This window comes from Tympanuchus pallidicinctus, unplaced genomic scaffold (genome assembly GCF_026119805.1).
Source record: "Tympanuchus pallidicinctus isolate F22 unplaced genomic scaffold, pur_lepc_1.0 scaffold40, whole genome shotgun sequence".
Lineage (NCBI taxonomy): Eukaryota > Metazoa > Chordata > Aves > Galliformes > Phasianidae > Tympanuchus > Tympanuchus pallidicinctus.
In genome coordinates this window covers 1765612-1789752 of record NW_026294759.1, presented here as the reverse complement: position 1 = coordinate 1789752, position 24141 = coordinate 1765612, and the positions used below count along the sequence as shown (strand labels likewise).

The window sequence follows — 24141 nt, the reverse complement described above, 5'->3', positions numbered from 1 at the left end:
ATGGAGCTGGAGAAATCGCCTCTTGGAGCAATTGGTAATGACATAGTTAATGGCTAAAGTCAAATCTGAGATTCAGTAGCTGGAGCAATGCAGCACTACAAGAAGTAGGACTTGTGCCGACTTCTGTAAGCACATCTACTAATAAAACTTGGCCATGCACACAAACGACCTGTTTATCTTCTCACTACGCAATTTTCTTACCAGTGGGCATCGTTCCCAGGCAGCAGAGCGAGCGCAGACTCTGGTGGTGTTCATTGAAATTATTGGGGATGAATTCTTATGAGAAAATGACTAGGTATAAATATATGTATCTGAGAGTTGGAAACACTGATTAGAAGGGACTCCTGGAAGTCACCTGGTTCCATTTCCCCTACAAAGTCAGGCTGCTGCCAGTCCTCAGGCAAGTGAGGTGTGTGGATAGCACAGTGCTGCAGCAGGGCAAGCTAGATAGGAAGTGGCTGCTGTGTGGTTCCGAGAAAAAGGTGATGTTGCTGATGAGCTTAGGGCTTCATTCAAATGCTGACCAAATCACTCAGGAGATCTCAAGCTGACAGCTGAGAAGAAAGATATATTTACCTGAGAGATAGCTTGCTTCTCCCAGGATGTTTCTCATTGCAGATGCACAGATGCACTTTATCAGGAGGTGGTAGTTGCAGATGACAATGGGTTTGCTCCCCTCCAGCATCTGCAGAGAAATGGGTGATGCTTTCTCCAAGTTCCAGAAGGGGACATGAAGGGTATCTCGTTGTGCTCTCACCTCAGTAAAGCTTCACTAAAAGCATGCGGGCTGCTGAGGTGACTGAACACTGCAACACAGCTGCAGTGAGTCATCGTGCAAAGTGGCAGTGGGATCATTGATGTTTCGTTTCTGCTGGAGCAGGGCAAGACACTTTGCTCGTGTCTCAGCTGCGTGTTGGTGGCTTGCTAAGGTGATAATCCAAACTTCCAAGTGAACTTGGAACCAGGGCCCTGCACTAAGCAGACCTGGCTGGTTCAGCAATCTCTAGCAGTTGTTCTGTATAAAGGACCACAGTGCACTTTTCTCCCTGCTGTGTGAACCAGGAAGAGCTGACCTTAGTCTTGTCAGTGATAGTTCAGATTTCTGGCTAAGGATCTTGCAGAAGGCCTTGCTGGCATAAAATATGTGCAAAGAGTTTTACTTTCATGCCCAAGCAGAAATTGGATCTTGTGTTTCTGAGGTTAATAACACTGTTAATAACATGGATTCTTCCTCCACAAGTCCAGGCCCAAAGTTTCCCAGATCACTTCCACTGCTGAGAAATCAAAGGGCTCTGTCAGCTCCACAAGACGATTTTCCAAGTGGTTCTGTGGCTACATATGGACCTGCTATGTACAGGAAGGACAGAGCTTCAGGTTGGAAGGGACCTCTAGGGTTGACTTCCAAGTCCATGGATAAGCGTGAGCATACACATTCCTTTTGGCTGATCTGAGCTTCTTATATCTCTCTCGTGGTGGATTTCCATTGGGGAGGTGATATCCTCCTTCAGACTAACCTGCAGTGCTTAACTTCTCTTGAGTGACGTGTTAATAGAGCTAAAGACGAACAAAACCAAGACAGAAAACAGCATCCTGCCTTTCTTTCCAAACACTACTGAAGGAAGTTCTTCTAACTCTATTGCCTAGTAGTTGCAGTATCAGGAGATGTATACATGTTCTTATAAAATAAAATGCATTTCATTTATAAAAACAGTCAAGCATCTTGATTAATATATGCTAATTTATGTTTATTCTTCCAAATGCATTAAAAAAATAAACGTTAGTTTAAAAAAGACATTTTTGCCTGTGTCTTAAAGACAGGCAAGCCTGTGATGAGCACTAAGCTCCTACTGGTTTGAAAATGTTCTTGAAGTTGTCCACTTCAGTCTGTTTTTGCAGATTTGCTTTCTGCACGATTTAGTTTCTGTACAATTTAATTTCAGTGGATTGGGTCACTGCCACTGAGGGGATAACCTGTTCAAAGCAGAAAACAAGGCTGGGAGGAGAAAAGGCTGGAATTAGTTTTTACACATCGATGACAAGCATTCAGAAAAAGTGTGAGACCGTGAGATTTCCTTGTTCTGAAAGCCTGGATGATGCTATTCAGTTGCCACAGAAAGATTTAGGTGGGGAGGGACCTCAGGAGCCCCGTTGCCCAGCCCCCTGCTTGCACCGGGCTGTGTGCTCAGGCTGTTCTGCCCAAGTCAGCCTGCCCGAAAGGCCAGAGCAGTTCATTCAAGCATGCTTTTAAGAATCTGCCTCATTGTAGTTATTAGTTCAAGAAACCGTTTTAAAATGATGTTTTTGCAATCAATTAAATATTCCACTTTCTAAATGGGGAGTAAAAAAATACTTCCTTACTTCCTAACAAAATAAAATTAGGCCATCTGAATTAATGCACATTATTACGTAGAGTGCTTGTATAAGAGTGAAGAGATTAATGCACCCACTGAGTTAAAACAAGGCTATATTTACCAGCACATTCGAATAGCTCTCGGTCAGTGACAGTAAACCCACAAAAATAAAGTGCAACTCAGAGCGAAGATCAGGTAACCTGCTATTAAACTCATCAGTTTGTACCACTTTGGTTTAGTTCACCACGCTGTCTCATGCTTTTGCCTGTGGAGACGCCAGCCCTGCTCGCAGTAGGCTGGTGCTCACTCCCTTTCCCCACTTCCGACCAGGCTCCGCGCTCCCCTTGGCCCCGTGGGTCCTTTGCCCAGCAGAGCCAGGGCCAAGCTTGGTGCCAGGCCGTCAGCACCTCACAGGGCCACCACAGCAGGGCAGAAGTTGGTCAGGCTTCATCAGCACATCACACCCAGCACGTTTCTGTGTGCTCACCTCCATCCTGTGATGTTTTCCATCAGCCTGATCAAGGAGAGGGCACTGTTTTCTGGTAGCAGAGGAGGAAGGGCCTGTGAGCTGTGCTCCTGGGCTTTCAGGTATTTTTTCTGTCAGAGGTGTCTGGGGACACTGCAATCAGACAGTGGCATGAAAAACACAGATCTTCTCCCAGCAGAAGCAGTGCTATTGGCGGTACTTGCTGCAGGATGTGCTGTAGGCCTGGGGTTACAGCCTGCTCCACTCAGACAACTGCAGGAACATATCTGCAGGAAATGCAAGCTTCTGAACACAATGCTGCAAATCTGCTCCAGGGCATGAATGATACGGGTTGTAGTGTGGCATCAGTGGTGCAACTTTACTGGTGCCAAGATAGCCCTCAGATGCCAGGAAGTGCTGGAATTAACCTCGATCTTGTGCTATACTTTGCAGACAGCTGACCCCACAGCAGGGAGCAGCCCACGCAAGCTCTCTGTATTGAGGACTCCTGTTCAAAACATTTATCCTGTCCTCATCCTTGCCTTGAAGATAAAATAGTATTTGCAGAAACATACAACATAAGTGTCACAGAGCCAGCTGGCACAACCATAGCCAAACAGCTTCCACTGCACTCACCATCCCCCTGCCTGGTGCACACTACACAATGCTGTTCTGTGCACTTGTGGACTGTAAGATTTCCCTGAAGGATTTCTGACAAGCTGAACCAAACCCAAGGTACTCACAGAGGTAGGATGGACTCAGCCTCAGAAAGCTTTCAGGTACATGGCAGCCAACCTGTCCTCACATCACTAAACATAGTTTTTCTAAATACACAGTAGCTCTCCCTAGGATCTGCTACTAGAACATCAACCAAGAATGATTCCTTTGTCAGCTCCTTCATCATATTCCTCATGTTTGAATTCCCAGTGTACATTCAGGGACTCTGGCATGCACATTCTTGTTTCCTTCATCTATATGCCATAAACAGCAGGTCCAAACAGGAGCTCTTGTGATAACCCTGTGTGATGTGCCAGATTGGTGCTTTCCTCAGTCATGAATTTCCATCAGCCACCGAGGTGAGCATTATGTTCCCCCAGGGAGATGCCCAGTGATGGCAGAACACAGCCTGGACTCTGCTGTCACTGCAGAGCAGAGGTGATTCATGAGTCTGGGGAGCTGAAGGCTCTAGAGATGTCTAAAATGCATCTCAAACTCTGCAATGGAAAAAAGAAGAAATGGAAAAAGCTTGAGCTTTGTTGTCTGTTTTAATGGGAGTGGCAAGAAACAGCTAGAAAATGTCTCCTGCTCACTGTGTTTGAAAGATGCCATAAAAGCATCCTAAAACTCAGTGCTGTTGTTAAAAGGTTGACCTTCAAGCCTCGAGGAAGTGTTGCCTGTCAACAGGACCTCTTGGAGCAAACAGTAGCTTGTCTCCTGCGGGGAGACACAGAGCTCTGTGCTGCTGCCAGATGCCTTTGTAGTGCCTGGCTGCAGTGTTTTGATCTTTCCTGGCAGCTTGTGTGGCCACTTTGTTCACTGGCAGCTGGTGCTCTGCAAGGGCAGCCAGCATATCTGCATTCTCTCTGCAGCTGCTGCACAAAGCAGAGCTGCTTGCATCTCCTGCGATCTGCGTTGGAAACCACTTTTTTGGGGGCTTCCTGCTGTTTGGGCTGTCCAACACTCTGTTTTGCCTGCAGATCTCAGATCAGATTAGGCTGTGTGATGCGGCAGTGGGTACTGAAAGCTTCTGTGCTGCCCTGGTTTTTGCTTATGGATGCAGTTTCTGGTGCGGCTGTGCCAGACGTTGCTTTGCAGCCACAGCCACACTGACAGCTCCTTGCCCATGATGATTGTGGTCATTCTCTGTCACATCAGAAGGCACCCAGGCAGAGGAGGCTCTCCCAAGCACTGCTGGCCGTCAACCATGCAGTGTGCTCAAGGGTCACTGTGTCTGCTCACTGGGCTTCAGCCTTGGTAGCTGAGTGCCCCTGGGCTGCTCCATGCTCACAGGCTGTACCAGCACTGCTCTGCCAACTCCACAGTCAAAATCTCTCCTTATTCCATGGAGGTGTTCATGTCCAGAGCACAGCTCTGTTCCCTACTGCCTGGGACACTCCCTCTGGAAGATGCTCCACTGACTCCAATCAGCCAGAAAGTGGCACAGCTGTCCAAGAGAGCTGACACTGATTTCCTAGTGATTCTTGAAGCAAGTTGCTGGTTGGACACTCTCTATGGAGGCATGAGGTGGGCTTCAGTCTCTGCAGGTAGAAAAGGAATCAGTTTTATATCCTTTCTTCTGCAGAAGAGCACAAAATACTTTGAAGTTTTAAGGGACACACGTAACTCCTGCTCCTTGGTATTGCCTTGTCCCCTAGTCCCCATCTATCTGCTCTCTGCATGAGCTCCTTCATCCCTTGTGGTATGGTCATGCTAGAGCTCTTTCACATCATGAGCTCGCGCCTCGGTCACTCCAGTGCCCACCAGCCCTTCCCACTTCACTAATACCAGTGGGACTTGTGTCCACATGTCCCCTCATCAGCCCTTCGCACCTCATGTCCCTGTGAGCTCCCACCAGCCTTTCCCACCTTACTGGTACCAACAGGGCTCCAGGCTCCAGCTGTGATGCCATCCCCTTCTCATTCCGCTGCTGCCATGGCCACCAAGCAGAAGGCCCAGCAGGAGGGGAGCGCTGGGGCAAGGGGTAGAAATGTTGAGGTTGCCCTCCCTCTTGAGTGAGTGACTAACGAGGCTGCTGCCCATCCTCCCAGGGGCCACAGCAGGGCCTTGGGGCACTGTGCTTAGGCTAGGGGGTGGGTGTTAGAATTCCCTGCTACTGTGCCCTCACCCCACATCTCCTCCAGCCCCGTGCCTCTCACAGGACCATCATGTTGGGCCTGCTCTCTGTTCCAGCTCTCAATCATGCTCAAACAGGGGGGGATCTGGAGGTTCTAAGAAAGGATGTAGAGTGGAAAGTGGCACAGAGGATGAAGGAGAGAAGGGGGACCCCAGCCAAAGGCAAAAGAGAGGAAGTACATTCTGCTGTCTCCCCAGGACTGCTGATGTTGCTGGCATCCTCTGCTGCGCCACCAGTGCCTCCCGTGGGCAGCCCCCTGTCCGATAACGAGTACCAGCTCTTCTTCTCCAGCCTGTGGCCAATCTGGAAGGCCCATGCATCCTGCCACCTACGTCAGACCTTTGGCTGCCTCAGCCCTGCAGTCCTGCGGCTGGATGAGCAGGAGAACCATGGCCATGTCCCTGAAGGTAGGACACTGTGAATACCTCAGGGTGCTGCTGGGATCACCTCACCTCCAGAAGCAGTAGCTGTCAAAATGCCTACAGACAGTGGGAATGGTGATGGGATGGGCCCTTCTGGGGTCTGTAGTCCAAAGTCAGACTCAGATCAATACAATTTCAGCATTAGATCACCCTGGCTTTGGGCAGACAAGTTACAGAAGCCTCCACAGTTGTTCTGATTGCCTGTCTGGGAGCTTCAAGTGCTGCGCCAATTTCCTTGCAAAAAAAGTGGCCAATGTGAACCTCTCAGGCAGGAATTTCCAGATTTTTCTTTTTTATTTCATTTGGCACCACCAAGAAGAGGTTTTCTTTCCTGTTCTTTAGCCCTCCTCCAAGTCACTGTGGGCTGCTATTATATCACCTCTCCTCTTCACAGAATCGCAGGAAGGTTGGGTTCACGTGGTCCAACCCCTCTTCTAGCAGGGATACTCACAGCAAGGGTGCCCAGGACCATATTCAGGCAGCTTCTGAATATCTGAAAGATCTGCTCTGCCATCCACAGTAAAGAAGGGCTGCCTGCTGGAACTCATGTGCTCCAGAATGTGCCCATTGTCTCTCGTCCTGGCACTGGGCACCAATGAAAAGAGCGTGGCTCTGTGCTCTGCACCCTCCCATTAGGTATTTATAGACACTAATGAGATCCACCTATGCTTTCTCTTCTCGAGGCAGAACAGTCTCAGTTCTCTCAACCTTTCCTAGTAAGAGAAGCACTCCAGTCTCTTAATCATCTTTATGGCCCATTGTTGGACTCCATAAACTGTCATTTAGAACATTAATGAAGGTGTTGAATAGGACCGGATGAAATATTGACCTCTGTAGTACACCACTAGTTACTGGCCTCCCACTAGGCTTTTCACTGCCAATGACTGCCCTCTGGACTCAGCCAGTCAGTTTTCAACCCACTTCTCTGTCTGCCAATTCAGTCCACACATCAAATAATTCTCTAGAATTATTTGAGGATCTTATATGGGACAGCCTCAAAAGCCTAACTGAAATCCAGGTAGACAATATCCACCATTCTCCTCTCATCTACCAGGGCAGTTATTTCATATTATTTCATATTTATTATAGAACCTTATCTTGTTGATCTAGCATGGCTCTTGATGATTTTCTGGTTGTTCACTTGTCTGGAAATGGTTTTCATTATTGCAGCTCCAGCACTTTCCCAGGGACCTATTTGAGCCTGCCTAGCCTCTGTTTCCCAAGGTTCGCACTGTTCCTGAGATTGGCAGGGTCGTTTGCTTTTCCTCTAGTCTTTGGGCACTTCTCCAGTCTCCATGATTGTTCAAGAATTACCAAAAGTACACTCACAATAACATCTGCCATCTTGAGGGTTCATCCCATTGAGATCCATGGATCCAGTTCACTGTAGTATTCCCTGATCTGATTGTCTTCCACCAAGAATACAGCCTCAGTCTTCCCTTTTTCTTGCTAGTAAAGACTGGAGCAAAAAAGGCATCCAGTACATCAAATCTTTTCATGTCCTGAATAATTTGGTCCCTGCCTCCTTAAAGAATGGGCCCACATTATCCTGGTCTTTTTTTGTTACCTAATAACTTAAAGAACCTCTTCTCATTGTCCTTGACATCTCTGGCCTGCTTCAGTTAGATCTAGGCTTTAGCTTTCCTAACTTCATCCTTGGATGCTTCTGCAGTGTCTCTGTATTCCTCCCAGATTACCCTTGCTGAAATGAACAGCTCTTTCCAGCTAGATTTAGGGTTTAATACAGAAGGCTATCGTAGGCCTTTAAGAAACCTTGAGCTGATAAGCTGCTTTTTAAAGTGTTTAACATTTCTGTAGCCAAGAAACATCCCAGTTCAGAAAGTGCCATAGCAACAGCACCCTTTAAATCTCTGCAATCATACTTTCTCTGCACCCCTGCATCAGAGAATTTAAGTGGCATAATTATATCTCTGCAGCTGAAAAACTTGGGACTACTTCTGTTTTATTTTTCTTCTGAGAAAAAAAAAATAGGAGCAATTTTCTCATAAAAAAATATGTCTTTATATTTAGCTATGAACGTCAATGAAATGAATGATTATCCAAATGTCTCTGCTTATTTGGACTGCAGCTTGAGGGCAACTATTTCTTGCTTGTTTCTGCAGCTGTGCCAGGGGAAGGGTTCCCATCCTGCACCAACAGACCCAGGGAGAGGTCCTGGGCTTCCTGCCTCACTTGCTAGCACCTGACACTGAGGAGCTAGGTACAGTCCACCACTGTGGACCACCAAGCCACCATCCTAGTGGTTGGAGACATTCCCACTGCTGCTCTGCTTTGGGTCTCTCACTTCCCGGTACCCAACCCCTGACAGCAGAGGGGGTTGGTGTCTGTTGACCAACATCTTTGATCCCCATCTATCTCGCTCTGAAGCCTCCTGCATTTCCCTTGTAGCAGGGACCCACTGCTGAAGCCACACGGGCAGCTTAGCCACTGCCTACAAGGACTTGGGCAGTCCTGGCACTCGTGAGTGTTGACTGTGCTTCTTCACATGTGGTGCTCAGGAAAGCAGTTATGTCGTGCTTTAAAGAAGGGAAGTTCAGGGCCATGGAGGTGATCAGAGGGATGGAGAACCCTCTCCTATGAAGAAAGGCTGAGGGAGCTGCACTTGTTCAGACTGGAGAAGAGAAGACTCTAGGGAGACCACACTGTGGTCTTCCAGTACTTAAAGGGGCCTTATAAGCAGGAGGAAGACCAGCTTTTTACATGGACAGATAGTAATAGGACAAGAGGGAATGGCTTTAAACTAAAAGAGGGGAAATCTAGGTTGGATATTAGGAAAAATGATTCACTCGGGGAGGTGAGGCACTGACACAGGCTGCCCAGCGAAGCTGTGGATGCCTCATCCTTTGAGATGTTCAAGGCCAGGTTGGATGGGGCACAGGGCAGCAGGGCCCAGGGTGGCAGCCCTTCCCTCTGGCAGATGTGGAACTTTTAGATCCCTTCTAGCCTAAGCCATTGTGGCTCTGAGCAGTGTGGTCTGATAGTTGGTGACCCTGCACATAGCAGGGGGATTGAAACTAGATGATCACTATGGTCCTTTTCAACCCAGGCCATTCTATGATTCTATGATTCTATGATTCTATGATTCTGTGAAATGTACATGTAACCTCCTAGTGTTCTGTTACGTGGATGAACTGTGTCAAGAGGAAGTTTTCCTAACACAGGTATAAAAGTAACTTGGCTGGCTCCATCTTTCAGTGAAGATGTAATTGTAAAATAATTGCTTGTTACTTGGAAACCCTTCAGGACTTGGAGCTCCTGCACGTGGAGTTGGCCACAAAGCCCAAGGAGATGGCCTCCTGAGATCCAGCAGAAGCTGTAGCTGTTTGCAGCAAGCAAACGGGCAGGATGAGCACAGGAACAAAGTAAAAGATTTTATGCATTAAATTAACAGTGCAGGAAGGTCTCCTCCTGGCAAGAATGTCAGAGGATTCAGAGAAAAGGCAAAGGGCAGGGAGATGTCAGGTTCATTTCAGTCAAGTTGGTTCCTGATGAACAGCTGACATTATATTTTTGCTGGTGAATCTTTATGCTAAGCGCAAGAGAAGAGGTACCATTTAGACAGGTCTATGGCCTCCTGCTTACTGCATGGCAGAGCGCAACTTCTCAAGTAATCAGCCTCAGGTGCAGGTAGTACCTGTGGTGTTTTCCGCATGTTTTTTACATGTAGAACCTTAAACCTTCCTCACTTCCTTTGAAGACCGCTGACTTATTCAGCATTTTGCCTGTATCTGCCTCCGTATGATGCGGCAGGTCTGTCCTCCCTGATTTCTGATCATCTTCATGTTTGGGTCTGCCCGTTGCTTTTCTCAAAATTAACAGCCAACTCTAAGCCAATAACATGGCAGAATGGGATGCTCCGGTTTCTGCGCAATGAATGCTGAAAAAACCCATCTCTACCACCTCCATCAGTGCTTGAACCCCCCTGGCAGGCCTGCAGGGACCAGACCTGCAGTTACTGTGCTGTTTTCTGAGGGTTCCCAAAGACACTTTTCTCTCTAAAATTTTCCCTACCTGCTTACACGTAGCTGGATTGAGGGTGTTGCATTTTGCTGGGACCACAAAGAGTTCTTCTGGGTTCCAGAGGAGCCAGGAGGCTCCTGAGTGGCTTCTCCACTCTCTGTGGGCTCACAGAATGCTGCAGGAGTGGGCAGGATGGCTGGAGGAGCTTTGGTGTTTGTCTGAAGGCAGGACACAGATCAAAATGGTGAGCACGTCGAGCTCTAAGCTCTCCTGCAGACATAGGCAGCCATGGAATTGCTCTGCTCATGCATGTGCAGAGCAGATGGAGCACAAAATCACCTCCTTCCCAAAATTTCCCAGGGTTTTGGGCTGCAGATTTGAGCCAGTAAGGTAAGCAGTGCCCTCAAAAGGCTGTTGTACAGGTGTGCACAGGCACAGACTTTGCCCACAGCATGTTGGACTTTCCACTAACCCTGGTACGGCTAGAATCACTGCAAACTTACAAGGGCTGCTCTGAAAGTAATGCTTCCTATTTTATTATTTATTTTGACCATCAATGTCAAAGGTGGATGGACGTTGCTGGTATGGCAGTAGAGACTAAACCTCCCTGCCAATATTCTATTACATTTTGTTGCCATGCTACAGAGGGCAGCAGAGGGGCAGGGTGACAAAATGGAGTCTGACATGGGTGTGAAGATGAAGCAAAGGTATGTCACTGAATTCCTCTATGTGGGAAAAAATTGCACCCATTAGCATTCACCAATGCTTGCTGAATGTTTATGGAGACCAAACAGTGGATGTGAGCACAGTGAGGCAGTGGGTGGTGCATTTCAGCAGAGGCGACAGTGATGTGAAAGACAAGGCACATTCCAGACATTCATGCACAGCTGTCACATCATGAAATGAAGAGCATCTCAATCAGTTCATCCGTGTGAATCAGTGATCACAACTAGGGAACTGTATATGAAGCTGAATATCATCTGTGATGCATTGGAAATGATGGTGGCAACGTTGGAATATCAGAAAATTTTTGCCAAGTGGATCCACAGATGCTCAAATAGGAACAGAAAGAACACTGCATGCAAGTTTTTCGGGACCTGTTGAACCAATACGTGACTGAAGATTACAGTTTCTTGGATCATATCATTAATGGTGACAAGATGGGGTGTCATCTCTATGAGCTGGAATCAAAACAGCAATCCATAGTGAATTCTCCATCGAAGAAAAAGTTTCAGACATATCCCTCAGTGGGTGAAGTAGTGTGCATTGGCTTTTAAGATAGGAAAGGGGGGAGCCTTCTGCATTTTCTGGAACTCAGACAAAACATCAACTCCTACCACTACATCACAATGCTTACTAAGCTGAGGGCTTGAACTTCCAAAGTCAGGACAGAAAAGAAGACAACCTTTCTCTTACAACACAGTAATGCCAGGCCCCATGCCAGTTGAAAGACCATGGAATACATTGCCAGTCTTGGCTGGACTGTCCTACCACACTCACCATATAGTTCAAAATTGATGCCTTCTGACTTCCATTTGTTGGAGCCACTGAAAGATGATCTGCATAAGCAACATTTTCCTAGCAACAATGTTGTTGTAGCAGCTGTGGAACACTGGGTCATCTCCACTGGTGCAAATATTTTCAAGCACAGCATGCAGGCTCTTGTTCACTGCTGGTGAAAACGCTTAGCTAATAGTGGTGATTATGTTGAAAAATAGTGTTTTGTAGAAGAGAATTTGCTCTATCAAATGGTGTTACTGTGCTCTTTGTATCAGTTATAGTTTCCATACAAATAAATAGGAAGCACTACTTTCAGAGTGACCTATGTATTTTGTTTTGTAGAGGTTGTCCTCCCTGGTGATCCCAGATCTGGTCTGGTCATCTCTTAACCTACCACTGCTACTTGCCTCGTATGTTTTCACCTTTCAGGGACAGTGCTCTAGGTGGCCTTGCTTGAGCAGGGCGTTGGACTGGGTGACATTCAGATGTCCTCTTTAACCTAAACCATTCTGTGATTTAGTGAATAAGAAGAATCCTTATTGTGTCCTGCAAACAGGAGGTTTGGATTTCTGTAGAAAGGAAGATGCCGTGTAGATAAGGGCAGATGGGTGAACTGAACCGCTGGGGGGTGCATAGCGAAACACGTGGCATCAAATGTCAGGAGTTTTAGCAGTACCAAACTGCGATTTCCACCTGGGGGCAGCTTTAACTTTCCGTTCATCACAAGCATGCTCTGAAAATAAGCCTCTCTCTGAGAGATGCTGGTCCCAGTCATGCTCTGGCTGGTCCTGAGGCCTGCCCCCACCTCCCTTCTCTCTCACCCATCCCTAGGACCTGTCTGCTCTGCCTTCCCTGAGGCACCACGGTTTCAGACCTTCTGCCAGTTTGCCCAGTATCGCTGCTCCAAGCGCAAATTCTATGTCAAGGTGAGCAGTGGGACTTGGGCCATGAGAGAGAAGCATCACCTGGGAGAAGGAAGGGGCCAGAACAGAAGAATACAGAAAACAGACAACAGATACTGTTGTTGTACAGAATCTTGCACATGCCTCCAAAATTGCACATTGTTTTAATTAGTGCTGTGAGCAGCTGCATGCAAGCAAGAGACAAAACAAAGGAATGCAGGGAGAGTAGATGGGAAGGGAAGGGAATGGAAGGGAAGGGAAGGGAAGGGAAGGGAAGGGAAGGGAAGGGAAGGGAAGGGAAGGGAAGGGAAGGGAAGGGAAGGGAAGGGAAGGGAAGGGAAGGGAAGGGATTCTTATTTCTGTCTTTTCCACTCAGCGAATCCCATGTCCGAGTTTTTTTCCAAAAGGCCTTCTTCATCCAGACCAGCAACCTTATGATGTGGACTTTTGGGCAAAAGATGAAAGCTCTCCTACAGAAGCAGGTATGGATGCACTGAATGGCTCTGAGTGCCTCTGATTGCCTGATGATTGTCCATAGCTGCTCTTCCCTCCAGAAACACTGGATGTGAGGTTTGGGTCTATGCTGTGCTGTGGGACTGGTAGACATGCAGGTGCTGTCATGTCAGCACACTGCCTAGGAAATTCCCTCTTCCTGGCCTTGTGAATGAGTCTTGTGATTGAGGAGCAAGAGACAGTGAGCACAAACTGGAGCACAGAATGTTCCCTCTGAATGCCAGGAAGCACTTCTGTGCTGTGCAGATGATGGAGCACTGGCACAGGTTGCCCAGAGAGGCTGTGGGGTCTCCTCCTTGGAGATCTCCAGAAGGCACCTGAAGGTGGGCCTGGGCACCGGCTGCGGGTGTCCCTGCTGGAACAGGGCTTGAGCCAGATGATCCAGAGGGCCCTGCCAGCCTCAGCCATGCTGTGATTTTGTGAAGGATTGTGAGACTGGCAAAAATAGTCCCAGTCCATCAGGAAGCACCTGTGCAGAATGGTCATGGCTCTGCTAAGAGGGGGAGGCAGCTATATGGCTGCGCTCAGAAGGGTGCCCTCCATGCTCCTGGAGAATAACTGCTGGAGTGGCTCCCAACCCTCCTGTTCTGCTCTCTCCCCAGTACCAGAGAAGCCGCCTCTTTCTCCTGCTGACCTCCATCTGCACTCCAACGTGGACATGCTTCTGAAGTACTCCTATGCACTTTCAAGTCAGAAACCACTGGTGCGGAAGATCCCACCAGCCATGCCAGTGGTGCCCAGATCCCTGCAGGACAAGGGCCCACCTGTACCATCATCTGCCCTGCCAGTGCCACCCACCCCTGCCCCCTCGCAGTCCCATGCCTGGGCAGAGAGCACTTGGGAGCACCGCCTGCAGCGTGGCGTCTGGCAGCTTATCAGTGCAGCGCTCTCCCTGGAGACCGCGGCGGGCACAGAAGTCCCCGCCGTCACTTCAGATCTGGGGAGTGTGACCACCGGTGCAAAGGAGAAGATGCAAGACATGGCCCCCCCTGGCAGGTGAGGCAGACTCAGCTCCACACTTGGTGCAGTGGTGATTGCCACCTACCATGCACACAGATTGCTCCTCATGTGTTAGTAGCAGCATGGCCAGTGGCCCTGCCCTGAGTATGGGGGTGAGCTCTGAGAAGCAAGCCCCATCCAGAGCAGGTGTTCCTGCATGAGCAGTCCCTTGGACACCTCCCTGCCCTTGCTTGAGCACAGAGTGAGCATTGCTAATAGGTGTTCCGTTACTGTTCTGTGTTCTGTTGCTGTCCTGGTGACGAGTCATGAAAAATTGCATTTTGGCTGAGCCTGAGCTGTATGCAGGAAGGGCTTTGCCTTCTTCACCTCCCCACACTGCGCTCACCCTCCTCCCAGCTTCCAGCTACTGACAAACTGGGCAACCTGCAGGAGGTGCTTCCTTACACTCACAGTGCCTTGGGTTTCTGGAAGACACCACTGTATCTCTATGCTGCCCTGCACACAGTATCAAGCAGGTATTTCTTCATACAGCCAGGCTCGAGAAGATTTCTGAGGGTTGCTCTGTTTTCACTCAACCCAGGACCAGGGAGCACAGAGCCTTGCTCCTACCTTGGCAGGACCTGTATTGCTTTTCAAGCACATGCATGTCTTCATGCTCTGGATTTGAGCACTGCTCTCCCTGGGTTGTTCGTAGTTCTGGCTTTGAGAGCATCTGCATTTTATCACTTTGCAAGAGCAAAGCTGCTCCCACACCAGGCCTACTCCAGACCTGTGACAGTCCAGCTTGCTGCAGACATTTCTTGCATCCTTCTCTGTTCCTGTGATCTAGCGATGACCTGAGAGGATCCATCCACATCACTGTTCAGGCAGGTTGGGTTGCTGAGCCCAAACAGAAAAGGTCTGCAAAGCATCATTTTCTTACCCTCACATCTGTTTTTGGTCCGTCCGTACTTTGGTACAGAGGATATGATTTTCATAGATATGTCATTTCAGCTTCTCTTTGTCGCGGGGCAGTGACTTTCCTGTAAGTGCATCGCTTTGTGCATGACTGCACATGTGGTGTCTTCTGAAAACACCACGTGCTGCTAGAGTTAAGCCTGAGATCCCACTTCTCCATGTAATTGCCTCAAATTCTTAAAACCATAACTGTTCTCTTACAAGGTTGTAACTTGTGTCATCCTCTTTCCTAACACTGCAGCAGGCTTTTACTGCCCAGCAAACATTTCCTGGTGTATGTAGTCTAAGGCAAAATTATGCTTCACTGAAGATATGTTTGTTTTCCCTGCCTCAAAATTGAGTCTTGCTCTGATTCAGTTATATTGGGATTACAGAGGGACCGCTGTGATTGCAGATGACACTCGTTATACTGTTGCAGGGTTCCTCAAAGACACTAATGCTGACTGTGTCTGCAACCTGACAGCCGAGTGCCATCAATCATGCTAAGCAAAGCTTAAACTCAAGCGAGATAAAAAGGGGAGCTAGGCTGCGCCTGTCAGCTTTACTGCTTGCCACATCCTGCCTCTTCTCCAAGGGACTTCAAAGCATGACCTAAAACAGGGGCACCGTGCTTTGAGGCATTTCCATTCCTGCAGTGATGGGTAGGACTTATTGGCACACAGGGTCCTGCTCAGCACGGGGTTTAACACCAGGCGTGTGTAGCTGTGACCTGGGTGTTGGGCCCAGGATGCACGGCTGCCCTGCAGGCTCATGTCCAGCGGGGCTCCCATCCCTCCTCACTTGGCCCTCCCTGTGGCAGCTGCTCTGTGCTACTCAGTGAGGCTGGTGGTGACCTTGAGGGAGAGATGGCAATGACAGCAAAATAACAAGTTTGAGAACTCAAAGCACACTTATGTACTGTTTCTGCTATCAGTGATTCATTATGGAGAAAAAAAGATGCAGTTTATTGTATCTATTTTCATTTTTTTGATTCTTATTTTGCTTTCTGCCTCAAAATTAAAGAGCTTCTTACCTCCTTGTATTTCTTCTCCACACAGTTCCCTATATGCCCTTCTTCAATCCTGGAATAATCTGAGCAGAGCTCTGTAGCTCACATGATAAAGCCTTGCAACTCTCATTTCTGTGGCAAATTTCATCATCCTTTTTGGACAACAACACGCACCAGGTCTGTACATACCACTCAGCAACACAGTGCAACACATTGGAGGATGTCAACACAAGAACTGCCTTGCCCCTTTTCCAGAACTTCCTGCTGCTACAGTGCTTGTCTGTATGACCCCTGCATCCCATTCAGCATCCCAAGTCTTGTTGACACAGCCAGATTCCTGGTGCATGGACCAAGACAGAGTAATGCCCCACATTCCCAGTGACTCCTGTGTCCAGCACTTGTCAGTTGACTTGCACTGTTGGTCTTGGGGCACACACAGGCTGCTGAGACATCTCTGGCACTCTGAGGTGATGTCAGGTGGCTGGAAATCCCCTCAGCCCTCATGCTAAGAATTTGAGAGAGATTTCTCAGACTCACTGGCTCAAAAAGATTTATTCCTAGTATGTACTGTTAAACATCTCCTGTTATGAATGGACTGTAAGATATTTACTGTTGTGGGTTACAAGACACGTCAACAAATCCTTTTTGGCTTCAACGCGTTATAACCATGCCATGTCTTACTTGAGATATGCTTTAAAAGAAAAATATATATATCTTTTTCTTTCTGAATCTGTTAACATTATCTTTCCCTTAGTGGTTTTGGTTTCCTGCAGCAATCCCCGAAAGTCAGAAGTTGCAAATCCGTTGTTTGCTCCTTCTCTCCTGTTTGCCGCGTGCTGATATCGGAGATGTTCAGCAGCTGCACAGTAACGGCCCAAATTCTTTTCATTATGTTGAGGGAGAGGTGCATGTCGTCAACCAGCCCTCCTCAGCAACACCCCAAAAGTGAAGTAGGCAGAGATGTGTTGCTCCATGTCTCAAGTCACTAAAGCAAGATGGGCTTTTATCCAAAGTTTTGTCTTTTTGTCACAGAGGAATTCTGTGACTTAGATGAACTTTCTGACTTAGATGAATTTTCTCAGTTGTGTTTTTTCACTTTCCCTTTGAGACATCGCCTATAAGTATTGTTAAACATTTTCCAGGACAGCAGTTATGACGTTATGGTGCAGAGGTGCTAAGCTGAGCTTGTATTCCCATGACAGGTCTTCAACGTTTCCAACGTTTCCAGCAGCCTTTTCCATGCTCAGCAGTGTGTTGATGAGTACAGGGATTGGGCAGCAGTGCTGTTAGGCTGGGCTGGGTGTTCACCACTGCTCTAAGGTCTCTGTGACCAGACCAAGAACCTCAGTGCTGCCATGAGTAGCAGCAGGGAACATCTCTGATCTGTGGTCTCTGGGAAGGAAACCAGCAGTGGCCCAGGTGCACCTAGTGCTGGTAAAACAGGGCTGGTAAACCAACCCAACTTGCAACCATAAGGGCAGCCAGCCTTAGAGCAGAGATGTAAAACAGAGATAGAGCTGAAAATAGATGTGAAAGCAAGAGCAACATAATTTCTTGTTAGCCTCAGGCTGACAACATGACTCTATTTCCTCTATGAGTGAGAGGATGCTATAGCACCTTGTTTTGTGCTTCTGCATATGTGGTCACCAGCGAAGTCAGTGAGTAGTGCTCAGCAGAGTGAGGCGTTCTGATCTGTATCTGTAGTTAGGCCATACTGAGTACAGCCTATGAATCTATGAAGTTTGTCATGAAGCACAGGCTTCTGCCCACTCCTGACTTTGAGTCTGTTCTGACAAGTAGGTCATCAACATTCAGCAGATGCTTTATTGCTGCTTATTAGCTGCTTATGGAAGCACTCTTTTTAAAGAAGATGGGAGCTGAGTTCTCTTTCATTACCCTTCTGCCTCTAGTTCTTTGCATATGGCTTGGGCAGCACTTGCTGCACTAGTACTGTGTGGGAAAAAGCAAAGGGCTGTTGAAACCACTTAGTAGCAAACACATTCTAAGCTTCATGTTATTGTTATCCTTTTTTGTTGTTTTTTTCTTTAAAATACAGCAAGCAAGACCTTTTTCTATCTTGGTGATGGAAACACTGGAGCTATTCATATCGTCTTTAATGACTGCAAATGTCTTTCTCACTTTAATGGTTTGGTCATGCTGGTATGATAAAGAAGCAGTAAAATCAAAACATGCCACTAGAATAGCAAACGAATAGTGAAACAACAGTGATATATGTGTAGGTAAATTGTTTCAGGTAATTTTGGAGAATAATGTCAGGTTCATTAATCAAAGAGTACAAATCCCACCAAGCTGATTCAGGTAGCTTGCCAGTGTTTAAAGCCTAAGATCCAGCTGTAACTGAGCAGCCAGGATCTGAGTGCTGGCAGAGACTGTCTTCAGCTGTCATAGACTTATCAGCACAGCAGACTGAAATCTGGCTCTCTTGGGCTGCTCTGCAGCAACTGCTCTAGAGATAAACTCTAAATGTTTGGTAATTCTCACTCAAAGAGCACTTCTCTACAGAGAAGTAGTACTAGGTGCACCCAGGGGCTGGCCCTGGTTGCTCTCCCAGGGAAGCCCAGCGCTCAGTCACAGTGAAATACTGAAGAGACTGTATTAAACAGCCACAGGCAGGATCCTCATCTGGGATCAGCACAGACCAGAGGGACTTTTTGCTTAAATTTCAAAAGCTTTCCTGTGAGTGTTTAGAAAGGAATAAAAAAAAAAAAAAAGAAAGAAAAAAGAGAGATTATATGGACTCGTGGGATGTAGGAGTAGACATAAAAGATCTTACAGGTTTTGGAACTGTGCTCTCCATAGTACATGGACTTTGTTTCTCTTTGTGCTGGCACATTTTCATTCTTTCCAGCTTTGTCAGTTTTGCTACCTGTCACTCCTCTCCTCAGTTTGCATTCTTTTCATAGAATCATAGATTTTTTTTGAGTTGGAAGGGCTCATTAAAGGTCATATAGTCCAACTTCCTTGCAATGAATAGAGGCATCTGCAACCTAAATCAGGTTGTTCAGAGTCCTGTGAAGCTGACCTTGAATGTCTCCAAGGATGGGGCTTCCACCACAGCTCTGGGCAACCTGTTCCAGTATCTCATTACTCTTATCTTACAAATATGTTCCTTATATCCAATCTAAATCTTTCATCTTCTAGTTTGAAACCATTTCCCTTTGTCCCATCACAGCAGACCCTTCTGAAGATCCTGTCCCCTTCTTTCTCATAGCCCCCTTTTGAAAGGCCATCCTCAAGTCTCCCCAGATCCATCTCTTCTCCAGACTGAACAGCCCCAGCTCTCTCAGCTTGTACTCGTTGGAGAGTTGTTCCATCCCTTGGGTCATTTTTGTGACCCTCCTCTGGACACACTCCGAGAGTTCTATGTCTCTCCTGTGCTGACAACTCCACAGCTGGATGCAGTACTCCAGGTGAGGTCTTAGCACAGAGCAGAGGGGCTGGGTCACCTCCCTCAGTCAGCTGGCCATGCTCCTTTTGATACAGCCCAGGATATGGTTGGCTTTCTGGGCTACAAGGGCACATGGTTGACTCATATCCAGCTTGCTGTCCACCAGTACCCTGAGTCCTTTCTGACAGGACTGTGCTTCATCATTACATCCCCCAGTTTGTAGTGATAGCAGTGGTTGCCGCAACCCAGGTGCAAGACTTTGCACTTGGATTTATTGAATCTCATGAGGTTCACCTGGGCCCACTTCTTAGGCCTGTCTTGGTCTCTCTGGATGTCATTCTGTCTTTTGGCCATGTCAACTGCACAGCTTGGCATCATCTACAAACTTGCAGTGGGTGCACTTGATCCCACAGTCAATGTCATTGCTGAAGGCATTAAAGAGCATTGGTCTCAGTACTGACCCCTGAGAAATATCACCTGCCACTAATCTCTATCCAAACATTGAGCCATTGACCGCTACTGAGTAAGATTTCTTATCAGTTACCATAAAACAGTCCACCCATCAATTTCCAATTTGGGGAGAAGGATGTTATGAAAGACCATGTCAAAGGCCTCACTGAAGTCCAGGTAGATGACATCAGTGGCTGTTTCCTTGTCCACCAGTGCAGTTATGCCGTAATAAAAAACAAGATTTGTCAGGTAGAACCTGCTCTTTGTGAAGCCATGCTGGTTATCCCATATCACCTCCCTCTCTTCCACATGCCTTAGCATAGCATAGAAGGATCTGCTACATGATGTTCCCTGACACAGAGATGAGGCTGACAGGTTGGTAGTTCCCTGGGTCATCCTTTTACCCATCTTAAAAGTAAGTGTGACATTGCCTTTTTTCCAGTCACTGGAGATTTCACCTGACCACCATTTTGTTCCTTCTCTGCTCTGATCTTTCCTCCTCAAACATCCAACCAGGCCAGTTGTACTGTGTTGTACTGGAGTGAGAGATACACAGTCTTGCAATACATCAGTTAGTAGGTTTTGAAGTGCCTTCATTTTTTCAGTGGATGTTGTTGATGTGCTGTGGGTTGGCACCACTATAATTTGTTTGTGCGTCTGAATCCTATTTGCAGCCTGTCCAGAGTGCAGCACAACACCATGTGTTGAAGGAGCACCTTCTCTTGTCTAGATGCAGGCTCAAGCAACATCTGCAGCACTCTGATAAAACAATTTTGACCATAACATCTTAAAAAAAAATAGCATGGAAACATTTTTAGTGACCAAGATTTTCCAGGTTCTCTTGTAGTATCTAACTGAGAGCAGTGCCTTCAGAGGCACTTCAGAGATCCTGACGTGCTCGCTTGCTGCTGCTCACTGTGAGCTGCTGGGGCATTGGATAATTACTTCTGCCTACAGCCCCACTCCTAACTCAAATTTGGGCTATCTTTATCAAGCCTCCAAGACATGGAGAAATCATGTCACCATTGAAGCCTCTCTTCATTTCAGGAGCAGGCAGAAGTGCAGTCTAACCAAGTGCTCACTCAGCAGTGCCCTCACTCAGCTACACCTGGCTCCCTTAGCTTCTCACTCTCTGTGAATGTTTTCCAGGTGTTAGGAAATCTCACCTTAATGACTTTCCTCTCGTTCCCCCATCCATTCTCTGAGGTCTCAGCCACTCTCAGGGAAACTCCTCCTTACCCATTAGCACATGAATGAATTGCAAGAATTTTTTAACATCAGCAGTTGCTGCTCTTGCCTGTTCATCTGTTTATCGCTGGGACTTTTCCCTGGTTACAGGAAAGAAATATTTAATGAGTGTTTTTATGTCTTCTGCATCATTGTTGATAATTCACATGATTCTTGTATAATAACCTACAATTTCTGCTGTTCCTAAGACGTAAAACATTCTTACTGTTGTTATCCTACTATCCTGTTTTCTACCTGTGACTTCCTGCATGAGTTTGGATGAACAGTTAATTCACCACCATTATTACCAATTAATTCCTCTTTCCATCAAAAACATTGGCTCAAGCAGAAGAGAGACATAGTATTCTCCAGACCACAATGGGACTGCCCCATAGTTGGCGCTCAGCAGACTCTAACAAAGACCTTGCTGTGCCATTGTAAAGATAAAACTACACAGCAGCTGCTTTGGTGATACTGGGAAAATCCCTGAAGCTGTGCTCCTCCTCCAGTCCCTCTGAAAGCCCCCCCTCCATGTTGCACAGGCAAAGGCACAGGCAGACCATGCTGGCACACTCACTGTGCAGGCTGGCCAAGGCTTTCTCAGAAAGGTTTTTCTATTTTGTGTCAGGCCAGTTTTCCTCCTCTTCTGTTTTTACCTAAGGGCTTATCTTAGCTCATGACAAGGGAAGAGAACTGACCTCCTTCATCCATTTCTCTGCCAGTCTTCTTGCCCTGAAGAGGAAGGAAGCAGTGATGATCCTGTGCTATGCAGTGTTGGAGGGAGTCTGTGTCTCCTCAGTTGTCACCCAGGCATGGAAGGAGTTGGAAGAAAAGATCCTTGGGTTCGGAGATTCGGTAAAGATGCTGATGCCCACCTTCGACCCCCATTGTGGGCAGGGCTCCCTGTAGTACTGACTGCAGTGCTTGTAGGCACTGCCATTACAGGTGCCACCCCGGGAGAAGCCAACCCAGTTGAGCCAGTGAGGCAAACCCACACCAGGGATCCGGGCTCCCCAGCCTCTCCCCCTGACCGCACCATCACCCCTCCCTAGGTGTGTGACAGCCTTGGGAGGCAGCATATGGACCTATGCCCTGCCTGTGCTTTCTGCTCACTGAAAATGGAGCAGTGCCAGAACATCTACAACCTGAGGCGTGTTCACTGCAAGACAGGCAGCTTCATCGCATACATCAACCCCCAGATCTCAGCCCAGCACCGGGCTGCAGGCAACAAGGTACCGAGCATGCTGCATCTCCTTCTGGCCTGCGAGGAAGGAGATGGTCACAGTGGTGGGGAAGGAGGGAGAAACGCACGGCTCTTTTCACCCCACCCCTTTGCAGACCAGCTTCCCAGAGCCCTCGGAGTATTTTGGCGCACAGGTTTCTGGAGGCCTGCGACCAGAATACTGGTGCAGCCTGATAGCCACCCGGGGCTGCGATGATCCTCGTGTGATGCTCTGGCTGCAGGCAGAATATGCAACCTTCCAAGCGGGCGATGTCCCAGGCAAGGTGGGTGCTGGGAGGGTGCTCCATCTCTCCTTCTCCTCTCTTTTCTTTGGTTTTCATTCCCATCTCCACAGATCTGTGACTCGGGTGGAGTTCAGCACCCCACTTACTGCGCCTTCAAAAGCCACCAGTGCTTGCAGCACAGCCTCTACAACCAGAGGGTAAGAAGCTGCCTCTGCCATCCCTTACTTAGCCTTTGCCTTCTCCTCCATGGCTGGCCATAGAATCATAGAATGGTTTAGATTGGAAGGGACCTTTAAGATCATCTAGTTCCAATCCCTCACTATAGGCAGGGACACCACCTTCTAGACCAGGTTTCTCAAAGCCTGGCCTTGAACATCTCCAGGGATGAGCATCCACGACCTCACTGGGCAGCCTGATTCATGCTTGCACAGAAGACCCGAGTCCCTGCAGAACTTCACCTGTCACTGCTTTTCCTTCCAAAAGGACAGAATTGGGTGTGTATGGGGTGGGTACCAACAGCAGTGGGATTTGCAGAGGCATTGATACATGACTGCAGAGTGTCAAGATAGGTAGCCATGGGAAACCTTCCATCCATTAGGTTGTCCTTATATTTCCTCTCACAAAGGAGAATCTCCCCCATACACCAACTTCCTACTGGTAACAAAGCCCAGAACCCCAGAACCCCAGAGTTGAACAGAGGACTATCTCATATTTTAGGAAGTGTGGCGGTTCCAACTCTATGAAACAAACTCAAGCTCTTCTTTCAGGTGATTCGCCATGGCTGCTTCAAAAACCAGACCTACCATGTTCTGAGTGAGGAAGAGGGAAAAGAGGAAGTAATGCGCTGGCACCAGAGGTTCCTCAGCCTCACTGAGGGGTGAGGTGCAGTGGTGAGCAATGTGTAACAGGTGCATGGAATTCTGGCAGTGCAGAGAACCCAAACAGCTCTTTCCAGGCTCCTTGCTGATCAGTCAGCAAGTCCATGGCCAAATCTCATCACTTGGGCACCTACTCTGCATCCTTGACAGCAGCACATCAGGAAAGGAGCTGCATCCAACAGCATTTCACCCTGCTGCCCACTGAAACTCCTCTTGAAAAGGTTTTCTCCAGATGAAGGAGCCTGGGAAAGGTGTTGTCCCCAGTTTATGGATTTAGAGCCACCTGCATGAAGTCCCCAGCAACCCTTAGCCTTCCTGACCCTGCAGATTGACATAAATCAGTAGCATTACCAAGGCTGAATCGTATTTTATAAAGAGCCTATAAACCTAATTTGCTCCTTTCTCTCTGCTTCTGCCACTTTGTCACATCCACAGCGACCTCTCTAGTTGGAGGTGGCTCTCCACCTGCTCCTGCATGGCTCACTGGTGGCTCTCACTCACTGCAGCACACATGCCATGGGTGATAATATTCTGAGAATGAGGCCTCCAGCATGGCATCTCACCTTGCCAGCCCCAGCAGAGGCAAAGCCAGGTGTCCTGCAGGTCTTAAACAGTTTGTGAGGAAGGAGTTAATGTAAACACTTTGCTTTCTTTGACAGCTGCTTTACTTCTAAGGTTTAAAGGTTTCTGGGGCCTGTGTCTTCCAACTCTGTATTGAAAATAAATTTAAACCACAAAAAGTCCAACAAGGCTGAAGACCGAGTGCCAAGCAGGGAGCAGGCTTTCCCTATACCTTTCCCTGTTTCCCCCCCCATG

General features: G+C 47.8%; 1 protein-coding gene across 1 annotated transcript; it reads left to right on the top strand.

Annotated features, from left to right (window-relative positions):
* Window positions 1-3817: 3817 nt before the first annotated feature.
* ACRBP (acrosin binding protein) lies at window positions 3818-24091 on the top strand. The gene is made up of 9 exons (XM_052701753.1): window positions 3818-6078; window positions 12406-12500; window positions 12853-12958; window positions 13592-13985; window positions 21703-21835; window positions 22033-22212; window positions 22319-22486; window positions 22558-22644; window positions 23215-24091. The coding sequence occupies exons 1-9, from the start codon at window positions 5703-5705 to the stop codon at window positions 23326-23328; spliced, it is 1653 nt and encodes a 550-aa protein (XP_052557713.1). The 5' UTR covers window positions 3818-5702; the 3' UTR covers window positions 23329-24091.
* The last annotated feature ends 50 nt before the right edge of the window (window positions 24092-24141 follow it).